Source organism: Pelobates fuscus, chromosome 3 (genome assembly GCF_036172605.1).
Source record: "Pelobates fuscus isolate aPelFus1 chromosome 3, aPelFus1.pri, whole genome shotgun sequence".
Taxonomy (NCBI): Eukaryota; Metazoa; Chordata; class Amphibia; order Anura; family Pelobatidae; genus Pelobates; species Pelobates fuscus.
In genome coordinates, this window is record NC_086319.1 from 326,196,207 (window position 1) to 326,222,397 (window position 26,191).

The window sequence follows — 26,191 nt, forward strand, 5'->3', positions numbered from 1 at the left end:
TTTTCTAATACCTAATTTACATTTGCCTGCAATCTATTGGTTTTCATGGTGATTTATCTTTATTTAGCACCCTGCTCCTCAACAGCAGCAGTTTTGTCACAATAAATAAAGCGGGTAAAGTGAAACATAAAGAACATTTTCAATAGATAATAGCGTTTGCATCTGGGTTTTAACGCTAAATCTGTGATGAAAACACATCAGGTAAACATAAAAAAAAAAACCTGTCCTCCCTCCCTTTGAAGCCATCACATATCCGTGAACCTACAGAAACAACAGTGAGCCACCGAGAGGTAGCAAACAGCAAAACACGGTGGCTCAGTTTATAATTCGTGTCTCGTCGCCGCCCACACTGAAATCTGTGCAGAATCCATCTCGTATCGCAGACAGGGCTGACTGTACAGGTCAATGAGCCAGAGAGGGTAACCTGGTCCCCCGTGCTCGGAGACACAGGGGAAGGGCCTCCTGTCTGAGGGAGCTGTGTTGGAGGGGAGGCTGTAGCACACCCCCCTGTATCCCCGGCTGCCGCAGAGCGGAGGGGGCGGAGGACACAGGCTGATTCTGGGAGAGGACAAGATGGCTCGGCCCAGGCCCCGGGACTACAAGGCAGGAGAGCTGGTGTTCGCCAAGATGAAAGGCTATCCGCACTGGCCAGCCAGGGTGAGCGAGTGGGCAGCTCGGGGGGTAACGGGTCCAGGCAGGGGGAGGCTGGGGGCACAGGGGAGGCAAATGAGAGATGGACCCAGGGGTGATGGGCAGGTACCCCACTAATGGGCAGATCTCATGGGGAGAGGGAAATGGACCTCACTGAATGCACACACTCACACTAAAGGGGGTTGGTATGAGGCACTCAGTGCTCTGACACATTATGCACCAGGTGAGTGAGGCCTGAATAGAGCATCCCTCACTACATGGCATCCTCACTCAGCATCACTCACCGAATGGCATCCTCACTCGGCATCACTCACTGTATAACATCCTGACTGAGCATCACTCACTACATGGCATCCTCACTCAGCATCACTCACTGAATGGCACCCTCACTCAGCATCACTCACTGTATAACATCCTCACTGAGCATCACTCACTATATGGCATCCTCACTTAGCATCATCCACTACATAGTGTCCTCACTCAGCATCACTCACTGAATGGCATCCTCACTCAACATCACTCACTGTATAACATCCTCACTCAGCAACACTCATTGAATGGCATCCTCACTCAGCATCACTCACTGTATAACATCCTCACTCAGCATCACTCACTGTATAACATCCTCACTCAGCAACACTCACTGAATGGCATCCTCACTCAGCATCACTCACTGTATAACATCCTCACTCAGCAACACTCATTGAATGGCATCCTCACTCAGCATCACTCACTACACGGTATTATTCAGCATCACTCACTCTATGACATCATTCATCACTCACTCTATGACATCCTTATTCATGATTACTCACCCAGTGGCAACTTATTTCCGCATCACTCACATCATGCCACCCTTACTTATCATCACTCACTCAATGCATCCTCATTCAGTACTCCATGGCATCTTCATTCAGCATCACTGCTCACATGGGGACCACTCACCCAGTGTATTATAAACAAATAGTTCATTTTACTAACCCTGCAGTAGTCTGTGCACAGAGGAATCTGTACCTGCATGTAATAGAGTTTTATATTTGTTTACTGGTAGTAGTGCAAACTTCACTTAGTAATAAGTTATAAAGTGATGGAGGTTACAAATCTTACATTTGGTTGTTTTGTTAGGACTTTAAATTACATATGCCATAATGTTGTTTTTTAGAATACTAAAATAATTTGTATTATATTGTCATTGCCATAACCCTCAGTGTTGATATGTATGTAAGAGCTTAACAAATCCAGTTTTAATTAAAACTAGCATTTAGTATTTTTGCCCATTTAGAAATATGATGCTCAGATATTTGCCTTAAGTTTTTGTTTTATACCACATCCCAAATTTAATATATATATTTGCAGCACTAAAAAATATCAGCTACCTTATGTTTCTATTCAATGTGGATAAGAGACACCTTTTTATTCTCTTTGAATACCTATTTTAAAGTCTTTTGGGCAATTTCCAAATCATTTGATGACATTATATAGGTTAGAGTTCAAAATGGTTCAGCAGTTTTGCATCATACATTCTCTGGTATGGAAATAAAAGTCTAGAAATGAAATTATTATTTTAGTGAATATTCAAAACAACACAGAAAAAATAACATTTTTTAATGTAATTTTTATTTAATAATGCTAGACTAAAAATAATACATTCTGACACTATTTGAAAATAGCGTACAAGATAAACTTTAGAAGTTCTGCATGTAATAAATCAGAATCATTTAGAATTCCAATCATAGTGTCTTGTATCTGTGTTGTATCCTTGGTTTAAGGTTGGTTCCTGGGAAACAAATACACAAAAAAATTACCAAGGCAGGCACACTATACAAAATAAACCACAGAATACCTATGCAAAAATAAGTAGAGAATCAGGGTGCTCAGTCAACAGCCCTATTTCCCATTATACTATGAAACATAATACATTTTATACAGAACAAGTAAAAAAAAAAAAAACAATCAACTTTATTATATAGACCAAACTTACATTGTATCCATGAACAACTTCAAAAACAAAAATGACGATATAGTGCTAATTCTCTGTACATTACAGAAAGAACATGTACGTGAATAACATATATATCAATACAAAGAATGCAAAGTAAAACACAAAAAATAAGAAACCATAAAATAAATAATAGAAAACCACAACAACAAAAAAATGATAAAGTAGATGATATCATGGCAGATAGACTAAAACATGGGATACTAAAACAACTACAAAATACATACCACGGATAAACTGAAACACAAAAGAGTTGTGAGAAAAGGGGACTATCCAAGATAATGCCCCCAACTTTCGGCAGAAAGCATTTATCAAGGAAGCCTTGCCTACAAATAAAGGCAAGTGGAAAGAGGAGAGTATGTTTATTAAGATGCATGAGAATAGGGAAAGGAAAACACAAAAGAAAAACAGAAACATGACAGGGTTGTTTTAGATGTACTGTGATTATTTGAGTGATAGAAAGAAAGATGCAGCAAATTTTGTGAGGTAACCCAGCCATCCTTCTTTGTAGCACCCCTAGAGGGATATAGATAATCATAGTCCAGGGCTCAAAATTTCCACTAACCCTTGGTGAATAAAAATAAAACTGACTTGCAGTGGCGAGTCACTTTTAAGGCAGGGTTAGCAGCATTGGACTACAAATTTTAAACCCTGACCATTCAACTGTTAAAGGTGTTATCTATTTTCTAGTCTATATGACATTTTTAATAATTAAATAAAGCATTACAAGCATTATTCATACTATTTTTGAGTAGACTTTTGAGTTCCAGGCTGGCTAATGTCAATTCTGTGCAACTTTCATAGTACAGAATGTCATTCATTGGCTGAGAGCGGTCATCTGACACTCTCAGCCAATAAATGGATGGCAGCCACGCAATCTATGGTCACTGCACCACCAGGGAGCCTTGGAACCCGGCATGGATGCAGGTAAGGGACCAGGCCGGGGTTCTCCTAGCATCGTAACCACTACAGCAGGTTGTAGTACTTATGATTCCAGGAGTAACTCTTTACAAGAAAAAAAAATTGTCTTATTTTCTAACACTCATCCTGCGTGAAAACCCAATTCTAGCTAATGCTCTGGTCAATATAATGTTAACCCACCCCTTCCCTCTTTAAAAATGTCTGCAAAACTTCATGTATGATGCTAAAGCAACAAGTAAGGTAAATGGAGTGTGCTGGGTCCACAGGTTAAATATGCAGCTTGAAATAGCAGCTTACAATGCCATTTGAAATATAAATTAAATACAGGTGCCTGGTTTTAGCTGTGACATGTACTGTATTCAGGAAGGTATCTGGGGATATTTTTGAAATATATGTAAGGGCACTTCTATTATATGTTCTAAAATTATTTGTCATTCTCTATACATTATTCTAAACTTGTCAGGCATATTGCAAGAGAAAAAAGAAGCGAAACTAAATCATCTGTAATTATTTAGCTCCTCCAGTTTTTATACAATGCAAGAGCAAACACACTGTAGCACATTTTCTAAATGTATCTGAAAATCTGTAATTTTATCCTTTAACGGCAATCTTGTAATACAATGACTGCTTGGTCCTCATTTCATGGATAGTGATCCGTATTTTGTATCAAATCATTGTTCACATTTATTTAATTTTGTGGATGTCACTCAGTAGCAAAGGGTTAAACATGCTAAACTACCCCCATTTTCATTCTTAACTATTCTGTGATACTATGTATTGTGATTTACTAGTGACATCTCAAAGAGGGATCTGGGAAATTACTGAAATAAAAGCTAAAATGAGAATGGTTTGTGAATATTGACTAAAATAAAATAAAAAACAGCACTGTATACAGGTGTATTTGAGCTATATTTTATACCTATTAAAATTGCTGTAAAGCTGTCTGTTGAGTCGGATTAACAGTTTAGATTGCACGTTTGCAATTTAACCTAAATGTGTTTGTGTGATGGATTCCTGTTTACATTGCCTTTAAGTGTATGCCTTCCATCACCTCCACTAAGCAGACACAAACACGGCTATTGCACATACACAAACAGATACAGCACCATGATTTCACGCTGTAGTTTCTATTTGATCCTGATTCCACTCCCCAGGCAGAGCTCACACTGTGATAGGGTTGCTCGGACAGACAGCCAGGTGCCTGTGTGATTTCCATTATTCTTTACATGGTATTGTCTGATCTGTTCTGCTCCAGCCATCTTGCTTATTCACCTGAACAACAGCAATATTTGACTGTTTTTTCTACACACAGCTATAGCCTTTATCTTTATTTTATATAGTGTGCTGCGTGCTAATGTAATGCAGTTCATGTAGAAGCATTGGCTTAATCAATCACAGACCGAAGGGAATTGCATCTTGTAGCACGAGGGGAAAAAAAAGGTTTCTAGGAGAAGCAGTCTGGTGGGGAGCTGAGAGCTGGGCTGTTCGTGCTTGTTTGTGTATGTATGTAGGTGTGTGTGTTTGTGTTTCCTCCAGTAAAAGTAGAAGCTAATGAGAGATGGGTATAAAAGCAAAGCAAGGCTGATACTGTGTCCTCTTGATTATGCTGTTTGTGATAGTTAGATAATGCTATCAGACACTGTTCGCTAGCTGTGTTTTTTTTACAATAACAGCCTCAGTCGGCTGTAGACAGGAAAATGATCTTCATGCTTTGCCCTCTCTTTCAAACGCTGCATCTTTTAAGGAAACACCATTTTGACTTTATTCCAGATCCATTTTAAGTAAAATGTCATGGCCAGATTCTTTCATGTTTTTGTTGGCAAAGACTGTATTCATACTTATTCTAACCTCGTTCTCTATATTTTTTTTATTTTTTTGCTGCCGATGTAGTTATATTATATAAGATGTTTTTTCGTATTTAGAGATATTCACTAAACTGTGAATTGTTTGGAATTGTCCAGGAAACTGCACATTTCAGTCTAAATTAACTGAGTTGGAAAAATTGTTTAATTGGGCAAATTGTCAAATTTCAAATTCCCTGATCAATTTTAGATAATTCGTAGTTTAGTGAATAATCCATCTTATGTATCTCACCTCTCTTATTTTGTCATTCCTTTATGGTGGAACCTAGTATATATTGGTGGTTTCTTTAATCTCTTTGAAAGGTTTCTGCCAGCACCATGACGAGTTTACTGATTTTAAGTGGTTATGGTGCCTGGAGCCTCTATGTGCAAGGTTCCGCTATGACACGCTGCACAGACATGGTGTAACTCCTCTGCTGCTGGAGGTGTAGCTCCATCTCTGGAAGCGTCATTGGGCCGTCATTAGCCAGCCCTAGAGTTCCAGGTAGCCAGTGTTAATTCTATGCATGCTGAATGTCTGACGTCAACAGGCATCCAATGGTGGCATGCTCCCCACAAAAAACAAAGTAAAGGTAAAACTAAACTCTGTTCCAGCACTGAGGCCCTGTCCTCTTTGACTTCACTCCCCATTAGTGAGAGGGGGGGGGGGGGGGTGATGTCAGGGGAGGATGATTGGCTGCATGGAGAACTTGGACTTAAGTTGGGACAGAGGTAAGTTTTATAAATGTTCTTAATTGGGTGGTGTACCAACACAACAAGGGTTACTCTATCCAAAAACAGTGGTTTATGAAAGCACTCTTTGGGGGGTTTGAGTAACCTTTTAAGTCTTCTTGGTAGCAAATATGACTGTGGAGGAGCTCCGATACTTGACTAGAGTATCTCTGCCAAAGTCTCCCATCTTTTCTGGCAGAGTGTTCAATGATATAGCTGCACACTCAAACATCAGTTGAAACTTAATGAAGGGTACAAACAGGAATGCTTTATGGGGTTAAAGTGCACACATTTATCCAAAGACCCCTGACAGGAGGTCGGTATCTAAAGCAATGCAGATCCAACCTAGGCGCCTCTGTGTGTGGGAGATAACTAGATAGAGTGACACTAATCTAATTAACCTCCTGACAACAGGGCACCTTAACAAAATATCCCAAAATATACAATTCTCCCCCAGTAAACCCCACATACATGGTAGCCCCAGATAGCATCACCTAAGAACCATCTACAGTAGAGTGAATATCAGTATTTTATGCTTTTTTTTTTAATTTTCTGACATGGTGGCACTTGTGTCTGCATGCAGAGGGAGGAGACACTGAATGTTTGGATGCATTTTAGGCAGCCATAACACAGGAAGGATCTCTAACAGCTATCTGAGGAGTGGCCAGTGAAGGTATCACTAGGCTGTAATGTAAACACTGCATTTTCTCTGAAAAGACAGTGTTTACAGCAAAAAGCCTGAAGGTAATGATTCTACTCACCAGAACAAATTCAATAAGCTGTAGTTGTTCTGGTGACTATAGTGTCCCTTTAAGTGTTTACTGCTAAAAAAAAAAGAAGTTGTTGACCTGCTATGCAAAGCTGATACTTCTACCCAACACATAAAACCAGGTCTGTTTGATTTTGTCAGATTGTAAATTGCAAGTCACAAATTCCATGTAATGACTTATGTAGCAGCATTTAGTGGTCCTCGGGCAAAAGAGCTAAACCCAAAATAAAATTAAAAGAACACTATACATTCAAATTAAGACCACTTTTCTGAATGCATAATATGCATTTTTGCTGATAAAGAGCATTAAATTAAATTTGCAGATAATAATTCTGTATACCATATTAAAAAAAACAAAAAATATATGTTTAACCCTTTTCCCTTTGAATTAGTATAGTAGCATTCCTGCAGCTAACCATGTGAAATTGTAAACCATGTTTTCTTTTAGGAAGCCGACTGAACATAAATTGGCAAAGAGTACATGATTCCTCCAACACCAATTTCATTTTGCTTGATGGGGAGCCCGCAAACAGCAGCACTGATGTGATGACAGATAATATTGCTGGACCCGCAAGCGGGTTTCCTATTGAGAATTGCGATATTGGCAGGGGCAGTTGGGCTGAGCATTTAAACCCACTCCTGCTTATGGCTGCTTAAGAGATTGCAAACTGAAATGCCAGTTACAACTAGAAATCTCTCCCTGCACAGGTCGACTAAACGGCGCTTTAATGGCCCACTACACACAGGGAAGTCAGACTTGTAGTAGCTACGTCTCCCTGTGTGTCTTCTCTTTGTACTGCTGGCTGCTGGTCTTCCTGCAGCTCAGCTCGCTGTCAGTGTCTGAGCTGTGTACATATGGGGCTAAGGAAGACAGTATGCTAGAATTGAACGAGTGGCTAAACAGGCGGAGTTATAAAGCACAATTTTGCAAAAAAATTACTTTTACAAAGATTTCAACATGCAAAAAAAATACAGCACATGGAGGCAAAACAACTTTCAAGTGCATAGCTTTTTATATTGTTACACAGTGTCCTTTTAAATTAATAAAAAAATGAGCGAGGGTACCTGTGATCACAGGTAAAGCAGCTCTGTCATGTTTTTCTTTTTCCTCTTTCAGTTTTCCTTCCCTTATTCCCCTTGTATCCTAATGACTATACTCCCCTCTTCGCTATGTGCCTCTATTTCAATTCATTTATTTTCTTCTATACACCCGATCTCAATAACTGGGCGCTTCCTTTTGTTTTCCTCTGTCTGTGATGTCTGCAGTTTGCCCTTCTGTTCTTTTGATTGCTAAGTTGTGGAGAAATTAGCTTAGAAACTGAAATGGAATTCTTATGTATAACTAAAAATCAAAGGTGAATTGACAAGATGAACTAGAGAGGCAAAAAAAATAATAATTTAAAAGCAAAACTTGCACTTTAAATTGTAAGGTAGCTGCTTGATTCCTTTTACTCATGCCTGTTACAGGCAACTAAACAAGCAAGCATGAGTCACCTGGGGCCCTAAAAATGAGGAACTAGGCATATGATTTACCTATTTCCATATTCCCTTTGCATAATCACTTATGCCCCAATCCATACACTCTGGGATGAGAATGTTAACCACTAAGTCACCCAGAACGTATTCCTCCCACCATCCAGATTTAGGCTGGTCAGTCCCGATTTTCAGGTCTAATCCCACCATCCCGATTACCTTCTGGTGTTCCACTGTTGGGGACACCAGGAAAATGGTCCCCAAAAAGTGTAATGCAAGTGCATCATTAGAAGTGCTTGCCCTATGATTAGGGCACTAGGATCCAGCAGAAAGCACCGAAACACTGCTGGCCATTAGTGGGCTCGCCTGTTATATGTCAATTTTTTTAGTGGATCCTTTCCAAATGGGTCCACCCCCTTTGGGAAGTGCCAGTGATTCAATTCATGTCACTGGTCTGCCCCCTTATACACCCACCCACCAGCTTCTTGCTAACAGAGAAAAAAAGTTGACAGGTACAAGACCTATTTTTTACTGTGTGTGACCTGCACTACAATGCTCTCTACAAAAGTATGGACAGTGTGGTATTTATTATTTAGGCTCATGACAGCGGATACCTCCTTGAAATGTTCCCTTTGTCCCCTCCCACCAATTAATAACACAACACAATATTAGTGGGTAAGGGCAATGGCCACAGCTTTATTTTCCGACAACCAGCAAACAACCACTGTCAGCTGCTGGTTTAACCCAGCAGACAGATAACATAGCTTTATAACCAGAGCCTCTTCAGCCTGTCATTCGTGATCCACCAAATCAAGCTGCGACTCCCCAAGCCTGACCGACCAGTGTCCTTTCATAACTTGCTGGCGCAGGAAAACCCGCCATCGCAGCCTGAACACTAAACTGGGGAAAGGCTGCGTCCCCTTGAAGCCAGCGCTTTTTCAACAACCGTTTGGAAACCCATATTAAAAATATCCAGTCCAATGGGATTGAGGTAAACCCCATCATTCCTCATCACGGTGATATCCAATTACCAGATTGGATATCGGATTTGCTAGCAGGGCCCCTTGCCCTGCATTGTAAACCAACTCCAATGCCCTATCAAAGGATGCATATCGAACCCGAGAATCATCCTTTGATATGCCATCATTAACCGACGAACCAACGGGGAAGGAAAGGTGGTGAATTAACCTATAAGCGCCCACTTTTTTAGGGACCAAACCCAGAGGGGATACCCCCAAGTTGGCAAACTACAGGTGAGAAAAGGGGACAGCATACAACCTAAGCTTACTTCCTTTCTCAACTTATCCGCTAATATAGACTCCTTTCCTTGAACCAACGATAAATTCTGAGAAAATACCTCTGAAGATGCTTGAAATGGGATAATAAAACCTTACGAAAACCTTCCCAAAGAATTTCTGCCTCTCGACTTTTAGGATACCATACGAGCCATTTACGGAGCATTTCCTCATTCCTAGGAACATCATCCTTGGACGCCGATGTAGGTAAAGGTTTCCCGCACTTAAATCAGCGCACCACCAGGTGGGCTCCTCCACAATGGGAGCATTCATGTTTAAAACGGCAGCTACTGTACCATCTGCAATGGCTCTCATTGAGGAGCCAGCAAATGCCTTTTTTGTGACCCTCCGAACGTCCGACAGGAGTGCCGGCGGGTGTTGGAAATGTCACCGGGCAGCATGGCGTCAACAATAAAAGCCATAAGTTGCTGTCCTGTATACCGAGATCCACATTAGGCCGAACCACCATTTTTTGGCTAAATGTTTGGTCATATTTGAACCAACATTGACACCCATAGATTTTGTAAGCACCCCATATTAAGTCTAAGTATGCAAACAGAGAAGGGGCCCGCTCCAAAAACTTACATGATAGTATACTAGCAAAATTAACAAAACCTTGAAGCCAATTTCAATTCCAATCAGACTGTCCATCCTCTCCCGAATCCTGAAGGCTATGCAAATCAAAATGTCGAAGATCTCCCGAATTGCCTCTCTGGTCAGCCCCCGAACGGGCCCTTTGATGCAAAGCACTGAAGAGATCACTGGAATTCGCCATGCGAATGCCATCCATTCATCTCCGTTCGGCACTTTCATGCTCCCGAACACCATGCGTACGTGATCATTCAGTACTCACAGTCTTCCAAACACTTTTCGACCTTCTCCATTCGCAGACCTTTGACTCCCAAACACTGCCCGTTCGGTTCAATTCGGAACTTTCATCCAAAAACATGGCCTGTGACGTCCGCAAAGGCTCCTGAATGGATGTTATGTACGCACCCCGTTTAGACTAATGAATGTCTTTTCCTGTGGATCCGGAAGAGACGAGCACGGGCTGCGAGACCACACTGACCATCCAGCGCCATCTTGCCAACTCGAGCCACCATCTTGAGGACAAGGCCCAAACCTGGAACCCTGAAGCCTGGAACTTTTTCCCGACCTCCTTCTCACACCGGAATTGGACGTTTCGTGCCAAAAACCAGCAGCGCTCAGTCCCGGACTTGAAGAAGCCTCCGGTCCTGCCCTTGGATGACTCACAGGACTAGTTGACAGCCTGGAGCAACAAGCCCATCTTCCAGACCGAGGGGGAGCCACATCAGAAACCGGTACCACAGGCTGAGGATTAGGCACGACACAACAAGGAGGCATAAGAGGGTCCCATTCATGGGTCCTATGGAAGGACTGTAACAGGGTAAGTAAGGCTTCCCTTGTCATGTCAGCTACTCCAGCCTTTATTAAGTTAAGGTAATGCTAACTACTCCGGCCAGCAGTCATGTTTCCTCCTCCTTAGATAGTCCGGGGGTAGGCCTTTACAGTGTAAATCAACATTGTTCAGGGTTTCAGAAAGCTGCTCTGAAAAGAGGAATTTCACCACAGAATAAAACATTTAAAGATAAATTATCACTACATTGGTAATTACACCTTTGAAGAAAACTTAAAAAAGTCATCTTTAATTTGTGTTAATTTTTTTTTATGTGATGCGCCATTTTCTTCTAATCTTTTATTAAAGGTTTAACAGTATATATCGCAATCCAGTTCAGTCTATGATCTAGATACTGTCAGGGCACACATTACGAATGAATAAGAGAACTAAAAACATCTGTGATATTTATCAAAATATTGCTAATACTTTTCTATCTAAGTTTTGGTACAATTTATTCATCTGTTGGACTTACCGTTATTGAATATATGCATTTTATGAATTTTTCCTTTTTACGAAAGAAAAGTGTTCAGTTTTACTTCTCTTTTATCTGCGACTCTATATTTGTCAGTCTTCTGAAATGGAAATGTCTGGGAAAATTGGTGGAATTTACTATAAAGCAAGCCGTCACTTTTTAGATCACTTTAATAAATATGACCAAAATAATGGTGGAATTTAACCATCATTTTTCAGAACACTTTGAAAAACATATCAAATATGTAGTTTCTCTGTGCCTCTGTATGCTTTCTTTATGCTGACTGCAAGGAACAAAGGACAGGAAGCTAAAATAAAGTCACCCATTTAATTTTAAAAAAGAGAAAAAACAAAGGGGACCAGGGCGCCACAATTACAACTGTATACTTATAATTAGCATCTGGAATCATAAAAAGAGAAAAGAAAACAAAAATTATCGTATAACCTTTAAAACATAAAATTATATAAAACACAAACAAACACACTCACATAGAGAAGTGGCACATAATAATTACATTAATTTGCAAAAATGCATGGTGCCAAAGGCACAGTTCCACAAAGTCCTTTAGCTGCAGCTCAGTCCACCATAAAAGGTGTTCTTTGGGCCCAAACTCGGTACCCCACTGCTGCTACTGGATCTCCACTTATTCACCCCGCCTTTCTTCTGCTCGACGCGTTTCATCTCAGGAGACGTCCTCAGGAGCTTGCTGTTCCCTGTGTTCTTCAGCTTTTAAATACGCCTCTTGCTGGCTGCCACACATGCGCCGAAACATCCCGACATGACGTCATACGCCATAAGGCCCGACCAGTGTACGGACGCATGCATTAAACCACGCTGGAAAGCATAAAACTTTATTGGTACTTTGAGCTAAACAAAAAAGTCCAGAACGAATCGTTCTTTATTTTTTAAAAAAATGTTTTCAAGTGTACACATAGAACGAAACAAGTCATTTGGGAATTTAAAATCAACATGCATATAAACCATTACAACCACAAATTCGGTATTTTAAAACCACCAATTCGGTATTTTTAATAACGAACACATACTATACAAACTTAACCGTATTACTTTTAGGAACACTATAGGGTCAGTAACACAAACATATATTCCTGACCCTTTAGTGTTAAACTAACTATTTAGATAGTTGTCTCCCCCTTTATTCCCCTTAAAAAGTTATTTTACTCACCTTTATTCCAGTGCCACACGGGTCCGCTGGCGCTGGCTTCGCTTTCTTGGCTGACATCATCAAGCAATCATGACAAAGGGAGATTACAGTACCTGTACCTGTGTGTACCTGCTGGTTCCCCATGTATTGTGCGGCACTGCAGCGAGGATGTAATAATATACTATCACTTTCCCCCAGCACATAAGAAGCCTCATGGGAGCCCCACTAGACACCAAGGAAGCCATGTTTTACAACCAAAAGGTAGACTAGCATAAGAGTGGCTAGAAACAAGGATAGATTACAAAGTCTGTATATGTTAGGGAGTGTGTGTGTTTGTGTGTTTATGTATATCTGGGAGTGGGCTTATCTGCTTGAAATTATGTTTGGAAATCTGTATTGGTGTATACATGTGTGTGTGTTTTGACTTGTGTTTGTCTCTGTACTTTGTATTTGTGTGGATGTATTTATACATGTCTGCAAAATAATAACTTGGGAGGGGCAGTGGTTTACTAAGGAACCAAAATTTCTGTTCTGTTTCTGCTGTCATGAGTAAAATATTTTAGATCAGTAGTCTGTGTCCAAAGCCTAGCATTCCCAGACAGGCACGCGACTTGTTTCAATGGGAGAAAGGGTTAAAAATAACTTTTTGTCTGCACTACACTGAAAATAAGGATAAAAAAACTCCAAAACACCCACACCAATAAAAGCTGCCACCACCAAGGCAATGTAGAAACAGGGCACCTTAGGTTACCACAACCAAATTAGACACAATTTAGCAGAAATGCTAAGCATAACAGCTCCCTGATGCTGTGTACGTAGAGCTTGTCCACATCAGTGGTTTGATTACTACTTCATTTTTAGCGATTTTTGCTAAATTTTGAGCTATGAAATTTCTCTTTTTTATCAACTCAGTATTTTGTTAGATGTTATGGGACTTATATGCCAGTTACTGTATTAACTTTACTTTTTGTTGTTATTTATGTTTTGCCAGAACTATAGGTAAAGGAACACTATAGGGTCAGGAAAACAAATATGTATTCCTGACCCTATTGTGTTAAAATCACCATTTAGGTGTCTTGCCCTTAAATATACCTTATTTCCAGCGCCGTGTGGGTCTGCTAGCCCCGCCTTGATCCGCCTCCTTAGTGACATCATCAGAATTTATCTTCCTATGGTAAAGCATTAGATTGGCTGGAATTACAAGGAGATGGGGCCAAATGTCGTTTTGGCTAATCAGCGCCTCCTCCTAGAGATGCCTTGAATCAATGCATCTCTATGAGGAAAATTCAGCTGCATGGAGACGCTGAACGGTAATGCAGCTCACTGTGCAACACTGCCCCAGGAAGCACCTCTAGTGGCCATCCGAGGTGTCCCTAGGGGGCAATGTAAACACCGCCTTTTCTCTGAAAAGACAGTGTTTGCGTGAAAATGCCTGAAAGGACTGATTATCCTCACCATAACAAATAAGTTAAGTTGTAGTTGTTCTGGTGACTATAGAGTCCCTTTAATTTTCACTAGGATATATTTGGGCCAAAACAAATATGAGTCATTCACTTAATAGATCATTTGATTTACCCTCCTAATTCTGCTTTTCCTGGAAACAAAATGTGTACATGACTATTTTATTTACATGTCACGGCCAGCACTGTCTCTCTGCTAATGAGTCGGTGTCATGTAGCCATGTGGAGCCAAACACAGTTATATTTAGATTAATGTTTTAGCATAAAGTTCTACCGCAGCTTGAGGCTGTGCTCCAGGACCAGTTCACAAAGGTAGAAAAGTGGATCACAAACTCTTCCTAAACACTGACACAACTGTCACAATGATTTTAGGAATAGTACCTAAATTACACAAATTACACAATTCCCATCTATCCATCAAAACAAAATCAAATAGCACACTGACCGCAGTCCACTCTTTCAAATACTTGCATCTAAACTTTATCCAAAACTAGGTGCCCTGTACAGAAACAAATCCTGCCTAAGCCTTACAGTAAAGGAAAAGATTGTACAGCAAATGCTGATGCCAATCATTGATTATGGGGATGTAGTATATGCACCTGCACCGCAAACCCACCTTAATAAACCTAATACATTGTATAACTCGTTCTGCCGATTTGTGCTACAATGTAATTACATGACCCACCATTGTAACATGCTAAAATAACTAAACTGTCTGTCGCTGGAATCCAGACGCACCTTTCATCTTTCCAGCGTTGTGTTTAAGAGCTTTTCTGGGAAGTTCCTACCCTACCTGAGCAGTATGCTCTCCCCAGCTGCTCCCACCTCCTATAACCTCCGATCCAGTACAAACACTTTATTTAGTCTACCTCAATACAAAAAGAAAGCAGCCCGATCCTCCTTTTCCTACAGAGCGCCGCAATTATGGAACGATCTCCCACACACTTTAATCTTCCCCAAGCCTAAAGTTCTTTAAGAGATCCCTCTCTACATACCTCAAAACAGAATGCACCTGTCATGGTTGATTATATATGTCCTACCTGTTCTATGTTACATTTTGTATATATTGTGTATTAATATTGTTTTTGTATTTTATTGTGCCCTATTGTATCAATGCAATGTTTTGTAGACCCAGGACATACTTGAAAACGAGAGAAATCTCAATGTATCCTTCCTGGTAAAATATTTTATAAAAAAATATAAATACATAAACAAACATTACTACTCCACATCATACATATTATTCCCTATGCAGCAATGTAAACACTATTTTATATGTAAATAGTTGTCATTTATCTTTTTTTTTATTCTTTTTTTTTTCTTGTGCATAAGATAACAGACAAGCTTGCAGTGCCACGACACAGATGCGAGCAATTCTATAATAATCAATGGCATGGCAGAGAAAATAGCACATTTTATATTTGTTAGAGATAACAGGCTAGTAATACTTGAGTAAACTATAGTAAATAAGTATACATAGTAAAGCAGGTTACATATAAGTGTTGCATTAGAGTAATTAATGAATACTAGAAAACATGTTTTAGTACATGCTGATCTGAGCAGTAAACATGTTTAAGCGTAGCACTTGTCTGACTAGTCGGATAACATTAACTGGAATTGCAAGGACTAGACATGTGCAGAATATGCAGTTAAGTTGAAAACCACTGGACTAAGCTTCACTTGTAAATTGCTGCACCTAGCTATATGTGATGAAAAACAAACGGATAACAGACTACATAGTAATGAATTTCAGGCTCTGCAAACCCAAAGTCGGTATGCTGGATTTATTACCTGGTACCCGTAGATGGTCATGAGGGTAGTTGCTAATCTGTCCAGCGAGTTGGGTGCCCTTTCAGAGTCACTGGGAGGCATAAACATGAGTGTTGACTTCCGTCTACCACTCCCAGTTACCTGACTTTGGGTACAAATTTCGGCATGTCATATTTGCGGAGAGAGTAAGGTGAGTCCGAAAAGATGGATTTTAGAGTGAGGGGGAACTTGGGAAGGCCGGTAGGTATTAGGGCAGTCCATTAAGGAAGTCCTGTTACTACCCATCTGTGGGCTCGGGGTACGCAGGCTCGAGTCAGCCGATGCCCTTGCTAAGTGGTAGGTGAGGGGGGGTCGAGCTGCATGAAGAGTGTCTGGGCAGGACCCCCTCAAAGCCCCAGGCCATCCCGGAAGCCTGCATCCGCTGTCCACGAGCCTGGGAGCTCTCACTGGAGACCAAGTTCTTCCCTGTGGGGGGACAGCAGTGGATCTTGATAATCTGTCGCCGTCTGCGGCGATGGCTCCTCCGTGTGTGTGGGTGAAGCACTGGGATTGTTTCCCTGTTGGCCTTCAGCCCAGGTGGGCCCCTTGGGGGTGAATGTGCTGCCACTGTGGAGGGTGCGCCCTGGAGGGGCCTGCTCTTTTCCTGTCTCCGCTCTCTCCCCTCCTCCCTGATGTGTGTTAGGAGCTTGGTCCAGAATCTCTCAAAGATTTCGGTCAGGCGCTGCTGTGCCTGCTCCACGGTGTCTCGTGTGATCGTGATAGTTTCCAGCATGTGTGGTTGCAGCGTGTCCGCCATCTTGGGTCGGTCTGCTCTGTTTGATGCCTGCATCAGGGCAGCTGTGAGAAGTCTGCAGACGGTAGTGGTGTCCGCCAGTGAGGACCGGGATAACCCCTGCCGGCCCAAAGGGGGGAGGGATAGCTAGGTGCTGGTCGGAGAACCGGGAGAGCGGCCGTCTCACCCCGGCTCAAGTTCTAGTAGGCCTCCGTGTCTGTGTCCGGGCAATCCGGTGTCGTACAGGCTTGTGTGAGGTATCTCCGGGTTCACTGGCTTCTGCTGCTTAAAGTAAGTACGAGGTAGGGTCGGGATTGGTGCAATACTCGCTAGTAGCCCCGGATTTTAGGGGACAGACGCGGGAGCTCAGATGAGATGCGTCTGATCTGTTCGACAGTCAGGCCCCGCCCCCCGTCATTTATCTTTTTTAACAAAAACAAGTCTTTGAAATTATTTTCCTAATAACTCAGTGGTGATGCTCACATGTGTTTTTTATTTTACCATCGTGGAGACGTTTTCCGATTCTACAACAGGTCCCCTCCCTACTCAACGCGAATACAATCCAGCAAGCAAGAAAGCAGGTTGCCTGCAAATTAATAGAAGCGTCTAACAAATCCACACATAAAGCACACATGGTGATACATATTGTTTACAGCTCCATTAAATCAACACTTAGAGTTTGAATGGGAGAAAAGAACAACCCATCTGTCTGATAACTGTGGAAAAAGGAAAGCGAGTAAGGTTCCGAATTCTATTTGCTCAACAATATCAGATGTACTATTGCACCCTGTTTGCTTGTAGTGTCCCTTTAATGCCTAGCTTAAATACCAGTAACATACTTACTGCTATGGTTGTATTGTATGAAATATATTATTAAATTCTCACTAGTAAATGCTGTTTTAAAAATAATATATACAGGTATTATTGTTGTGCTATGTTGATTAACTTTGAATTATTTTTAGCGTTGACTGATCCAGTTTTTCATTTTATTGTGTATTGTCATCCTATTTAGTGTTATCTGTCTATAGACTGCTCATCAAAGCCTAATGATATGGCACTTTTAATATTAGAAAGACTATTGCATATCGCAGTGATCCTATGAGGTTGTCCTACTTTAATTATTGCATTTGGCGGATTAAGGATTTAGTGAATAAATAGCTCTTGTGTACCGATTTCATTTCTCTAATCACACTCACTCATTGGTGACACTGATGCTTATAAGTGACAAGTCAACCTTAAAGCAGCATTGGCTCTTTTGGGCTAATTTGGAATGCCAAGACATTATACGTACAAGTTATATAATGGGTGAAGCAATATCTATGATGTTCTGACTTTACTTTGTTAGTTATGACTGTAACTATAATATAATGTGCTCTGATCATCTCTTTGCCATGCTGAGAACTAGTGTCTCTCTTGACAGATTGATGAACTACCAGAAGGTGCCGTGAAGCCCCCAGCTAACAAGTTCCCAATCTTCTTTTTTGGTACTCATGAGACGTAAGTATTGTTTTTTTTTTTATTGATTTCATATTTGAAATAAATATCAAAGTTTACACAGTGCATGGATGAAATGGTCAAATTTCTAATGTTGTTAATAGCTTGAATAAATTATATAGATAATCACCAGAGTTTCATGTCCATTAATCAGTAATATCTTTACTTTTGTTATCTTACATCTTGTAATGTAAGATGCTAACAGATGCAGCCAGACAGTCCTTTGCAGTCATTTCAGTCTATCACCATTTATTTAGAGAAATTGCCATTCTGTCGCCATCAAGATTAATTTATATCCATGATGGCTTAATTGGACAAGTATTGTTTTTTTTTTTTAATGTAAATCTTTTTCTGTATAACTTGTTGCCCTGAATGGAAAGATTGAGCTCAATTATTTGGACATCAGTTTACATGTGCCACCCACTCCATATATGGACATTAAGAGGCTGTCGTCCTTAGAGCAGTATGAATGTTTTAGCTCCACTAATCTGATGGGTTACATACAATTTTATTGTTTTTAGAAATTTATTCAAATGACTAAGGGTCAATTTTATTGTTTTTGAAATTTATTCTAATGAATAAGGGTTTTAGGTGGAAATGAAAGGTGCAATCTGGTCATATCCTACACAAATATGGAAATAATTAGAGGGCACTCCTACCAGATATATAAGATGGTCCTCTTTGAGGTAGGCACCTTCAACAATGGGTCAGTACCATTTCAAGTATTCTATGCATGCGGCTAAGAATACTGCACTAAACAAGTCTAACTTATTTTCTCACTGTGAAGAATATATGGAAATTTCTCCAATTTGGCCATAGATGAGAGAATTGGGAAAGAGTGACCAAAAAGAGAATGGTATAAAGAATGTAAAAACACAGTGTTCTAGGGCAGGAGTAGGCAACCTTCAACACTCCAAATGGTATGGACTACATCTCCCTTAATGCTCTTACAGACATATTGCTGGCAGAGCATCAGGGGAAAGTTAGTCCTCAACATCTGGGGTGCCGAAGGTTGCCTACCCCTGTTCTAGGGTGAGCCTTTGCTCCAAGTAATTTCAAATGGAGTGGTTGTATGATAAGGAAGATGTGAAGTGAATAGTAGCTTAGTGGTGATTGAAGACTGCACAAAATTTGACATCATCCAAAAAGTTGGTGGAATGGTGCAAGTGAGTTATTGAGAGGGTAGTGGATGCATGGAATTGCCTTCCAGCTGGAGTGGTAGCGGTTAACACAGTAAAGGCGTTTAAGCATGCGTGGGATAGGCATAAGACTATCCTAGCTATAAGATAAGGCCAGGGACTAATGAAAGTATTTAGAATATTGGGCAGACTAGATGGGCCGAATGGTTCTCATCTGCTGTCACATTCTATGTTTCTGTGTTTCTATTGGCTAAAAGATGGTAAGCTTGAGCTATAGGTGGGTTGGGATTATTTTATGCAGGGTCTAAATTGAATGAACAGGCAGAGGAAAGTAAATCATTAAGTGACAGAAGAGGAAAAGGGAATGAACCGAGCTCCAGTTTGTAAGGACTGAGTGCATTGGATATTTGTCAAGAAATTGATTTAATTCTGTTTTATTACACTTATAAGTATAACTATGTGAATAAACTTCCATCTTTAATTTTCAGTGCATTTTTAGGTCCAAAGGATCTTTTTCCATATAAGGAATATAAAGAAAAGTTTGGGAAATCAAACAAGCGGAAGGGATTCAATGAAGGCTTATGGGAAATAGAAAACAATCCTGGTGTCAAATTTACTGGATACCAGGTAATTATATTGACATTGCTATAGAAATGCATGTTTCATTATCTTTGCATGCCTCTGTTGATATCAAGTGGTAGACTTCATTCAAATCTGAATGCTTTTCAGGACTAATGCAAGAGAAGTATAACATAGAAAGAGAAATGTGGCAAATTAAATCTTTCACTCCTTGCCAATTACTGTAGAACAGAGTTATTTTTTCCAACATGTTTTTACTGCTGGAAGCAACATTTTTGTACAAGACTTTCCACTTTTCCACTGAGCCTGGAAAAGTGTAATTTAGTACCACACACACTCACATGCACATTTAGCCATACACACACCTCACATACTCTCCCTCTTATGTATACCTGACTAACATTCTCACATGTACCAAACTACCTATACTTTGTCTGCATACTCTCACATGCACACACACAACTAACTGTTCACTCGCATACATAACTGTCCACTCACATATATTTACTTACACACATACAGACACATACAGACACACACACACTTGGTTATGATCTAGTTTTCCCTAGTTGGCTCTTCTTTGTCAGGAATGAGGTGGTCAGAAGATATACAGTATTTATCCCTTGCGTTTACTGCTGCGGTAACAAGATTTTTATTGTAGCTGACTCTTCCAGCTGCATGGTCGAGAGCCTGTGGAGTATGTGACCACCCTCTCCCACTGCTGTGAGCTGGGATGCTGCACAGATGTCAGCAGGTTCCTGGACAATTGTCATTGCATGCTGATTACACCCCTCTAGACTTTGAGGGACCTCCAGGGGATGACATTTGATCTCTGGTTTCTCATGTCTGCATCATTAGGACTACCTGCAAATTTGTCAAGCCCAACCTTCAAAGTTTAATACAAATCCAGGTATGGGTGGGCACACGCTGATAAGAATCCCAAAAGAGCCTCTTGTCTTACCTTCAAAGTTTGGAAAACAACATTAAATCACTTTACCTTTTAAAGCTGATTAATATGCACAACAAGAGCCAATTACGAAGGGAGCACTGTCCTTTTAATAATAGCTTATGTGAAGTCACGACTGTCTGGGCCTTGAGTGTTACAGATCTTCTTTCCTTGCTGTATCCCAAGCAAATCCTTATGGTATCAATGGGAGGAAGTACTACACCTCCACAGTGGGCTGAAACATGTGCTTGACATGAAGAGTCACTGGTATCCTCAGTGTTCTGTTATTCACCTTGTAAATGTTTTCCCTGGGGTACTGTGCAGTAGTAAACTACATTCATCACATGTAACTCAAAACAGGAACCCTTTCATTCACAGCAATTACTTTGTTAGTTTGATTATTAGGCTGGTTGTCCAATTAATAACTCTTCTTCATCAGCATGGCAGCCTTGAATAGGTAACATGGCTAATTTTAATGCAATGTTTATCTCCTCGGAGCAATGTGAATGAAAATGTATCGGAAAGATGTTTATTACATGACACTTGGTATACATAGTAGTCATGTTGGAGGTAAAGGTCATTATCATATCTGGGAGCTTTAATTCTTTATGTTGACTGTGTCTCCAAATGGGTAAAAATGATCAATTTGGGAACAGAATCAGGTCAGGAGTAGTCAAGGCTTCAAGCCACTCCTACCTTCCAAAAATGTTTCAGTTGCGTTTCAGTGAATTGTACCAACCATGCACACATACCACGTATAAGACTTACCTTTGATCATCACATTAGCTGTCTCATAGTCCTAAATAAAGTAATAATTATATTCTCTAGTAAGCCAATGACAAGAGACACTTTAGAAGAAGAGTGCCCAGTGAATGAAACACCTGTATCAACTGATGCTTTAAAAACTCTTGAGGTCTTATCCCTTTATCTGGGAAGTGTAGAGAATTGAAACATGAATAGTTTACATTAGATGAGATTATTTTGACACAATTCCTGGTTAGGACTATAAATCCATTCTTCTACATAAACAGTTCTTTAGGGCAGTTATGGCTGATACATGTAGCTTTTTCATTTGCAGTCATCAGCATGTACTGGTGCTATTTACACTTAGAAAGATCCATTTTTTAATACTGGGTGTACTAAACTGGAGAAAATATACCAGTAATCTAAGAATCAGTTGGATGTTTGTTTTTGTAATAAATAAAGTATGTGTATCCATACATGGATAGATATGTGTATCCATAGAAACATAGAAACATAGAATGTGACGGCAGATAAGAACCATTCGGCCCATCTAGTCTGCCCAGTTTTCTAAATACTGGCCTTCGCCAAGATGGCTACCCCCATGCACCGGCTGATCGCTCGCAGGCAGGCTGAAGCAAATAAGCAGAATGTGCGTTGTCAGAAGTGCCTCGTGATTGGACACTGGAGCTATGAATGCAGTGGGAAAAGGAAATCCATACATACCTTTAGTATTTGACAGCATCGTTCAGCTATATATACCCACTTTGGGTCAGGTAGTGTTTGAAGACTGACGGATAGTCTCTATAGTCTTCCCTGCTTCTTTGTAGGAACTGAAGCTGGGAACCCAATAGAGACAAAATCACAGTTTTCAAACTCTGAAAAAAGGAAAAATTGGGGGCTGTTCCTTAATTTTTCTTTCACACACTGTCCAACCAAAGATGCATGTATATGGCTGAAGGATCCTGAATATATACTAAAGATAAGGATGCGTTTTCCCAGTTTTTAACATTTACTTCATCAAAAAAAAATCAATTTCCTTTCTAAACAGGATGAAAGGATTTTTATATTAAAGGTGACAGTTGTCCTTTATGGGTGGGAAAATAGAACAAGTCTTTATTTATGTGAAAGTTGTTTTTTTCAGTAAAAAGATGATTGACAGGTAGACTGTTTTTTTTTTTTTTTTTTTTTCAAGGCAATTCAGCAGCAAAGCTCTTCGGAAACCGAGGGAGAAGGTGGTAATGCAGCTGACGGCAGCAGTGAAGAAGAGGGAGAAAGAGTAGAAGAAGATGGCAAGGGGAAACGAAAGAATGAGAAAGCGGGTTCTAAGCGGAAGAAATCCTACGCTTCAAAGGTTAATACATCGCAATGTTATTCACTATGCACAACATATGGTCAGATACATCAGCAGGTCACATACGTGTTTTCTGGCACATAAGTGTTTTTTTCCAGTTGCGGAGTGTATGTTTTAAGGAAGTAATTTCATCTCCAGTTTCAAGAGGTTTGTGAATTAGAACGCACTGTCACACTGTTTACTGTCATGCACCGCTCAGAAAAAGATGTGATGACTGTAAAAGACTGTGATGACAACGATACTGGAAAATGTGTTTATTACACAATACGGTCACTGCAATGGCCTGTACACACAGGGATGTCATACTCATACATTGCATCTGCGGATGGGTGTGCATTTGCATTATTATTTTACAAGCATTCTGTTTGTGTTATGCAAATTTTTATTTTCCTGAGGGAGTTCACTCCAGATATGTTTACAGCGAGAAGAGAAGAATGTTTTAGTGTGATACAATGTGACAGAGTAAAGGAACGCTAGGCACGGACTGTAGTTTGAGTTACAGAGAAATATAAAAATTACTACGTAGAGATATAATTGTACCAAATCTTAAGAGGACGTTTGATTTTTTTTTTGCTTTGTTTTTAATAGTTGATATTAATTTGACAGCTTTTTCAATAGCAAACGGATAACTGAACCCCTATTGTGAAGTTATATCTTCTTCGGACTGTATTTTCTTACCTAGTTTGCTGTCACCTGCAAACACCAACAAATAGCTTTCAATGCACTTTTTATAAACATGTTAAAGAAAAGTGGCTAGAACCCTAAGGCATTCCACTAACCACTTTTGTCCAGTTTGAAATATTCCATTTACAACTATTCTCTGCACTCTATCCTTAACCCCTTAAGGACCAAACTTCTTGAATAAAAGGGAATCATGACATGTCGCACATGTCATGTGTCCTTAAGGGGTTAAGCCAGTGTTCTATCCAAAAACATGATTGTTCATCTAAACCAAGTAATTTCAGTTCTACTAACAACCTTTTTTGTGGAACTGTATTAAATGCTTTAGCGTAATCCAAGTAGATCACATCTACTGGATCACCCAGTGCCAGATCTATATTTCTCCTAACTTATTCAGAATGCAATTAAGTTAGTATGGCATGACCTGTCTTTCATAAACCATGTTGATTCCTGCTAAGTATATTTTTGTTCAAAATGAAGTCTTGAATAGTATACAATAACAGTCCTTCAAATATTTTCCAACCACAGATGTTAAGCTCACAGGTTTCTAGTTTCTCATTTACATATAGGCACTGCATCTACTTTTCGCCAATCCTCTGGTACAATTCCTGAATGAAAAGAATCCTGAAATATTAAAAACCGTGGCTATTTCTACACTAAGTTCCTTAAGCACATATGGGTGAATACCATCTGGCCATGGTGCTTTGTTTACATTAACTTTATTTCATTTTGAATCACTTTATCCTGTGTTAACCAATAACCTGTTTGCTGTAAAGCTTTTGTAACAGGGATTTTGAAATCGAAAACCATAGATCTGTGCTCCCTACATACTGAAGGAAAATAATTATTTAGAATTTCTGCCTTCTCCTGATCCTCCTTGATTAACTCACCCATCTCACTTTTCAATGGACCAACACTTTCACTCTTAACCTTTTTGACATTAACATACTTAAAATCCCTTTTAGGGGTGGTCTTGCTCTCTTTGTCTATGAGCGTTTCATTTTCAAGTTTAACCCATCTAATCGTTCTTTTGCAAGCACTATTAGTATGCTTATATATGTTATAGGATACAATCAAATCCCTCTGGTTTAAATGTTTGTAATTGCCCCTTTCTTATCTTTTATCATCTTACTGACCTTTGTATTAATAGAGCTTGGTTGCTTCTTCTAAGTGTTGCTTCTAAGTGTCTGTGGTTGGAGATATTCTGGAGAGTTTTACAGAAGCTTCAACTGTCTAAGAGTTGTGCTAAGAGTTTTCTTTTTTACTGTTACAGGTAAGATTCATCTGTAGGAAAAGGTTACTGATTGCACAAGGTTTGATTTCCTGTTGGTAATTATAAGGCATTTGATTGGATTAGGTAGCTACTTGCTATTGATTGCTGTGTAAATTAGCTATTGTTTGCTAATAAGCAGAGGCCTACCCAGGTGTTAAACATTCCTAGTGGGAGGTGATTTTAGGAGTATATAAGGGCTGTTGTCATTAGCTTGGCTAATAGAGCTTGGTTGCTTCTTCTAAGTGTTGCTTCTAAGTGTGTGTGGTTGGAGATATTCTGGAGAGTGTTGCTTCTAAGTGTGTGTGGTTGGAGATATTCTGGAGAGTGTTGCTTCTAAGTGTCTGTGGTTGGAGATATTCTGGAGATAAACTGGAGGTAATCTGAAGTATTCAGGAGGATAAATAAAAAGTTAAGATTCGTTTGATTTAAATTATTCACCTCATTGGAATGGCAGACTTAGTTCAGTGTAATAGTTGCTATGCATTTGTTTCGCGTTCCACTTTTTGGAGGTTTAGTTGTTGTCTAATCTGTAGACAGTTCTCTATCTTGCGGCAGGAGATTGTATTTTTGAAGTCTGAGATTTGTAAATTATCTGGTAAACAAACTCAGGCTGGAACTGCTGCAAAGCCACTGCCACAGAGACATACTAGGAATGGCAGATGGATTACTGTAGGATCTGGTAGACTTAGAGTTGTGGATAAAAGGCATATTGCACAGTCTGTTGTTCTACATAATTCATTTTCTGCACTTTCAGAGTGTAATGGTGTCATGGAGACAGGCACTGAGGCTAGTGGTGTTGTGCAGAGAGGCACTGAGGCTAGTGGTGAGGTGCAGAGAGGCACTGAGGCTAGTGGTGTTGTGCAGAGAGGCACTGAGGCTAGTGGTGTTGTGCAGAGAGGCACTGATGCTAGTGGTGTTGTGCAGAGAGGCACTGAGGCTAGTGGTGTTGTGCAGAGAGGCACTGAGGCTAGTGGTGTTGTGCAGAGAGGCACTGAGGCTAGTGGTGTTGTGCAGAGAGGCACTGAGGCTAGTGGTGTTGTGCAGAGAGGCACTGAGGCTAGTGGTGTTGTGCAGAGAGGCACTGAGGCTAGTGGTGTTGTGCAGAGAGGCACTGAGGCTAGTGGTGTTGTGCAGAGAGGCACTGAGGCTAGTGGTGTTGTGCAGAGAGGAACTGAGGCTAGTGGTGTTGTGGAGAGAGGAACTGAGGCTAGAGGTGTTGTGGAGAGAGGCAATGAGGCTAGTGC

The 26,191-nt window shown here is 40.3% G+C and overlaps 1 protein-coding gene across 2 annotated transcripts in view; it reads left to right on the forward strand.

Annotated features, from left to right (window-relative positions):
• The first annotated feature begins 342 nt into the window (after positions 1–342).
• HDGFL3 (HDGF like 3) overlaps positions 343–26,191 on the forward strand; it is a 54,599-nt gene continuing 28,750 nt past the window's right edge. The window contains exons 1-4 of one of the 2 annotated variants that reach the window (XM_063448991.1): positions 343–657; positions 18,161–18,237; positions 19,862–20,000; positions 22,835–22,993. In XM_063448991.1, coding sequence (XP_063305061.1) covers positions 574–657; positions 18,161–18,237; positions 19,862–20,000; positions 22,835–22,993 — 459 coding nt within the window. In that variant the 5' untranslated portion in view covers positions 343–573. The remainder of the gene's footprint in view (positions 658–18,160; positions 18,238–19,861; positions 20,001–22,834; positions 22,994–26,191) is intronic. The other variant, XM_063448989.1, reaches the window with a different exon arrangement.